Source organism: Rhopalosiphum maidis, chromosome 1 (genome assembly GCF_003676215.2).
Source record: "Rhopalosiphum maidis isolate BTI-1 chromosome 1, ASM367621v3, whole genome shotgun sequence".
NCBI lineage: Eukaryota > Metazoa > Arthropoda > Insecta > Hemiptera > Aphididae > Rhopalosiphum > Rhopalosiphum maidis.
Window position 1 is genome coordinate 74,576,708 of NC_040877.1, and position 5,212 is coordinate 74,581,919.

Genomic DNA, 5,212 nt, shown 5'->3' on the forward strand with positions numbered 1-5,212 from the left:
ACAAGATAGATCTATTTTATGATGTTATTTCATAAGTTACTCGTTCAAATGAAAGGAGTGATAAAAAAATACGGTGTTGGCACGGCACGATGTAGAGATCTTCTCTACATCGTGGGTGTTGGCAATGCTAATATTTCAAAATTATCTGCTCTAATCTCTTATCATTTTTCAAACAACTATCAGATTCCCGTGTGTTTTCATAGTTAGATGATACCAGTCCTGTGGTTGTGCTTACCAACAATATTTTGCCGCTTTTCACTGATTGTAACGTTTTGTTTTGGTTTTATCAACACAACATTTAATATTATTTTAAATTAAAATTCTTACGTCTATCTCGAATTTGTAACGTTTAAAATAAAGTACAAACTATAAGGCTATACATAACTGTAATATATTTTTTATTTAAATGCTACCGATTTCACAAGAATCTTAGTAGCAGTCGGGGCTATTTTATTTCTCAGTCGTGTTTAGTAGTCACTAATTAGTAAGTATATCTTTATAGTATTATACCTAGTATGTTTTATTACTTAAAACGTTTTGTTTATGTTTCTGAACTGTTGAAAGGTTTTGAAAAGTTTAAAAGTTAGCCAATTGTATATTAAATTTAATGTGAATTGGGAGTAATTTAAGTCCAAAATAGTTAAAATATTAACAGGACTATATTATGTAGAAGTTTTATTATTTATTCCAAACAATCGATTTAAACCTGTTTGTTATATTATTTAGTACTTCGATTTCAAATAAGTACAATTTGTTCCATGTAACAGAGACTTCAAAAGGGAATTTTTAATTTTGTTTTTTTTTATGTTCTTTCATTTATAAAATATTTTTTTATAATTTTCATGTAATTTATTAAAATTTTGTTAGTTTTGTATAAATTAGGAAATTTAAAATATTATATCAAGAAATATTGTTTTCTTAATATTTGTTTTAGAGATTTTTATTTATTTTTTATCTATTCCTGATGTCATCTGGTTTATATATGAATGCGATAACGTCATTGTCTACCTTTAGTGATTATTGAATGTTGTATATTACCAGGACAAGTAACAACTGATTGATAATTTGAAGATACATTGTGATTACATTTATTTCCAGTAGGTACACTGTTTATTTATTGTGCATTCTTATAAGTATGGTTATTGTGTTATTGTTAGGTTAATGAAGATAGAGAAGTTTCAAAAATGGTAAAAGTTAAACTGTTGTTTTTCTATTGCTTACATAATTTCATGCCTATAAACAAAATATTGGTCATTTTTAAGAGTGTTAATGAATTGAACAGGCATTTTTTGTTATTTGTAAAGCATTTATAACAGAGTCTAATTATAAATATTTATCTCTTTTTTACTATTTGGTTTAGTAAATTATGCACAGATCATTTAAATTTTTATTGTAAATAATGTAGTAATTAATTTGTTTATTAATTTAATGTGTAAATAAACATAAAACACTTATTCTATCTTTTTAGACACAAAAAGCAGTAGTTACTGTTTGTTTCAATACTAACTAATTAAATCTAGAATTAGATCCATCATCAACTTTCATTATGAATCTGGAGTTGCTTGGTAAATAAAAAAAAAAACTAAAATTTATTAACTATCAATTTTATAATAAAATAATAATTTTTTTTATAGAATCTTTTGGACAAAATTATCCCGAGGTAATTATATTTTACATAATGTTTATTAATAATATTAATATTATAATATTTTAGTAATTAATAGTTTTAAATGTATAAATTGAAATTACTTGAAACTCTTGAAGTGATAATTTAAATTAATGTAGGTTCTTTCCTATTTTATTTACATTTATTTTTTAAAGGAATTTGATGGAGTTCTTGATAGTATATCATTAGCTGTCACTTGTGTGTTTAACAAATATGGCACACTCTTGGCAGTTGGATGCAATGATGGTCGTATAGTAATTTGGGATTTCTTAACTAGAGGAATTGCAAAAATTATCACTGCCCACATGCATCCTGTTTGTTCCTTAAGGTAATTGTTTTATTAATTATTTTCTTTAAATATAATTAAAATTATTATTATTTTAAACCAGAATAATTTAGATATCTACCTATGTATAAAATTATATTCTTTAGTTGGTCAAGAAATGGGCAAAAGTTATTAAGTGCATCCACTGACAATAATGTTTGCACTTGGAATATATTAAGTGGCGAGAGAGAAGAAATGTATAAATTTCCATCACCTGTATTAAAAGTCCAATACCACCCTAGAAAGAAAAATTTATTTCTTGTTTGTCCAATGAAACATGCAGCTGTGCTTGTAGATACAGATGGCAACCATAAATTGGTTCCAATGGGCGAAGATGTAAGTTCAGGCTGCATTCTAATATATTATTTATAATTTGTAATTTATGAAATTTTAAAAAAAAAACTGAAATTTTAATTAATTGCAGTCTGATCTAATGATAGTTGCTTCATTTGATCGCCGCGGAGAATACATTTATACAGGAAATGCTCGTGGTAAAATATTAGTTTTGACTTGTCCTGATCTTGAACTTAAAGTCTCATTCAAAGTGTCTACTGGAATGACTGGCATAAAAAGTATTGAATTTGCACGAAGAGGAGATTGCTTTTTACTCAATTGCTCAGATCGTGTCATCAGAGTATATGATGCTAAACATGTTTTGGATAAGGGAAAAGAAGGAGAACCAGAACCCATTCAAAAACTTCAAGATTTAGTTAACAAGTATGTTTAGTTATTGATAGTGTAAATGTATATTCATTTTTATTTCATAATTAAAAATATTGAAAAATTATATAATAAAATAATTATTTTGTTTCATGATTGTTATTTATATTGCTACAATTAAATATTTTAGATACTTTAAAAATTATAGTTGTTCGCTAAACTAGAATATTGATTTTTAGAACAATGTGGAAGAAATGTTGTTTTTCCGGAGATGGTGAATATGTTTGTGCAGGTTCAGCTAGGCAACATGCATTGTATATTTGGGAAAAAAGTATTGGAAATTTGGTAAAAATATTACATGGAACCAAAGGAGAACTTCTTTTAGACGTTGTTGTAAGATCTAAAATTGTTATTACAAAATCATGCAAGTATAATTTTATCTAAAATGTAATGTTTTAGTGGCATCCAGTTAGAGCAATAATAACCAGCATATCAAGTGGTTTAGTATCTGTGTGGGCACAAAATCAAGTAGAAAATTGGTCAGCATTTGCACCTGACTTTAAAGAGCTTGATGAAAATGTAGAGTATGAGGAAAGAGAGTCTGAGTTTGACTTGGAAGATGAAGACAAATCAATTACAAAAGATGTACAACGATGTGATGAAGATTTTGAGGTTAGTAACATTCAAAAATAAAATACATTGTATATTAAACTACTTAAACGTTATTTTGGTTTAATTAAATTCAATAATAGAATAAAACACTTAAAAGTTGTGTAATCTCACATCATAATGTTTTATTGTAAATAATTTTAGGTTGATGTGGAAAATGCTGAACCTGTAGCAGCATTTTGTAGTTCAGATGAAGAAGGAGCCATTGAAGACCATAAGGAAGCTCTTATGTTTTTGCCAATCGCTCCTGAAATTGAAGATCCTGAACCAGATATGCCACCACCTCCAGTTTCAACATCTTCTTCTTCCAAATGCCGTACAATTGATATTCATTTAGAAAACGTTACTGACGGTTAGTATTATTTTTAGGTATAAACATTCTAAAAGTCTTAATATTTTAAATTAAAGTTAAAAATAGTACTTATAAGGTGAATTTTGTATTATATTCTATTCCAAATAAGTCTAGAAAAAATCGCGCAGGTAGGTCCACTGTTATTGGCTACAAATATCGGCACTCGTTATGATCGATCGACGATTAGACCACTGGCAGAAACGTGACATACCTGTGCAAAACTAGACGCGTTTTGGTCGTAAATTTTCCCAGACTTATTTGAAATAGAGTACAGCAAGACTTTTCTTATTATTAGTTTCTAAGAAATGTAATTGAACACAGTTTTAACTTAAAATTTCTATACATTATTATGATATTTTATAAATGTTTTTATTATTTCAGAAGTGCATCCATTGTTAAGTAATAAGACTAAAGATAAACAACTCACTGGAGGTAAAAAAGGTCCAAAAAGAGGGCCAAAACAACAATAACTATTTCTTAATATTTTTATGATGTATATTGTATAATTGTATGTACATATTTTATTGTATAAAATTTAAAATAAAAATTTATTATTTCGATAATATAAAATCAAAGATTTTTGCATTGTATTAATTGTATCATGTTAATTTAGTGAACTAAATATCAAGTGTGATTTCCAAAAATTCCAAATACATCATAATCACTTAGAAAAAAAATTTCTCATTAGAAATTTTAATAGCTACATACAATGTTGTAATTCAACTTATATAGATTTTTCTAGAATAACACTAAGCCATAGGAATTTATACTCTGTATCATATATGACATAGGGTAAAGTAAATTTTTGGCAATGGCCTGTCATTGAAAATAAAAGTAAACAACAAAAATTAATTTATTGTGGGGTGTGGTCTGACCAAACTGATCTAAAATTGGTTGACACCTGAAGTTAATCTTATGAGAGAGTGTAATATATGCATTAATGTTATTAATTATTATATTCAAAGCTCATAAAATTAAACTTATTACATATGTGTTTTATATTGATTAGGTTTCCTAACAAATTAACTCAAGATAATTTTGTTCATGGACATAAGCATAATATAAAATATTGTTCTTCTAGAGGTTTTTTAGTCTTTATACTGCCGTATCACTGTCAGACTAATTTTGCTTTTCTACTACTCTTCTCCATTAATTCCTATTTTCTGTCTTTACTATATTGTCTAAATATCTTATGTCTAGAAATGTGTTTTTGGTAGTGCTTTACAGCTTTTCCTTTTTTCCTAATTTCGCTTTAAGACTTAGCTGTTTATATATTTTATGTACTTGTACTTCGGTGTAAGGTACTAAAGTCTAGTCATTACAATTTTGTTAATACTCTTTCAGTGGGAAAGCACAATCCCTCACGTCACCTTGCTGTCAAAACCGGTTCACTTATGGCAGGGTGTCGCTCGGGAATGCACAGAACAACTGATTTTGTTCGATTAGTGGCGCGTTTTCTTACTGGATAGAGTATAAATATGTATAATTTATTCTTTTTTTCCTTATTCATTGCTCATTGATTAATTGTAATACGTGTTTA

The 5,212-nt window shown here is 27.3% G+C and overlaps 1 protein-coding gene across 1 annotated transcript; it reads left to right on the forward strand.

Annotated features, from left to right (window-relative positions):
* The first annotated feature begins 252 nt into the window (after positions 1 to 252).
* Positions 253 to 4,207, forward strand: LOC113548281 (retinoblastoma-binding protein 5 homolog). The gene is made up of 10 exons (XM_026949082.1): positions 253 to 484; positions 1,469 to 1,565; positions 1,635 to 1,660; positions 1,822 to 1,994; positions 2,099 to 2,327; positions 2,416 to 2,708; positions 2,891 to 3,044; positions 3,111 to 3,323; positions 3,465 to 3,672; positions 4,054 to 4,207. Exons 2-10 carry the CDS (start codon positions 1,547 to 1,549, stop codon positions 4,140 to 4,142), a joined length of 1,404 nt encoding a protein of 467 aa, XP_026804883.1. The 5' UTR covers positions 253 to 484; positions 1,469 to 1,546; the 3' UTR covers positions 4,143 to 4,207.
* The last annotated feature ends 1,005 nt before the right edge of the window (positions 4,208 to 5,212 follow it).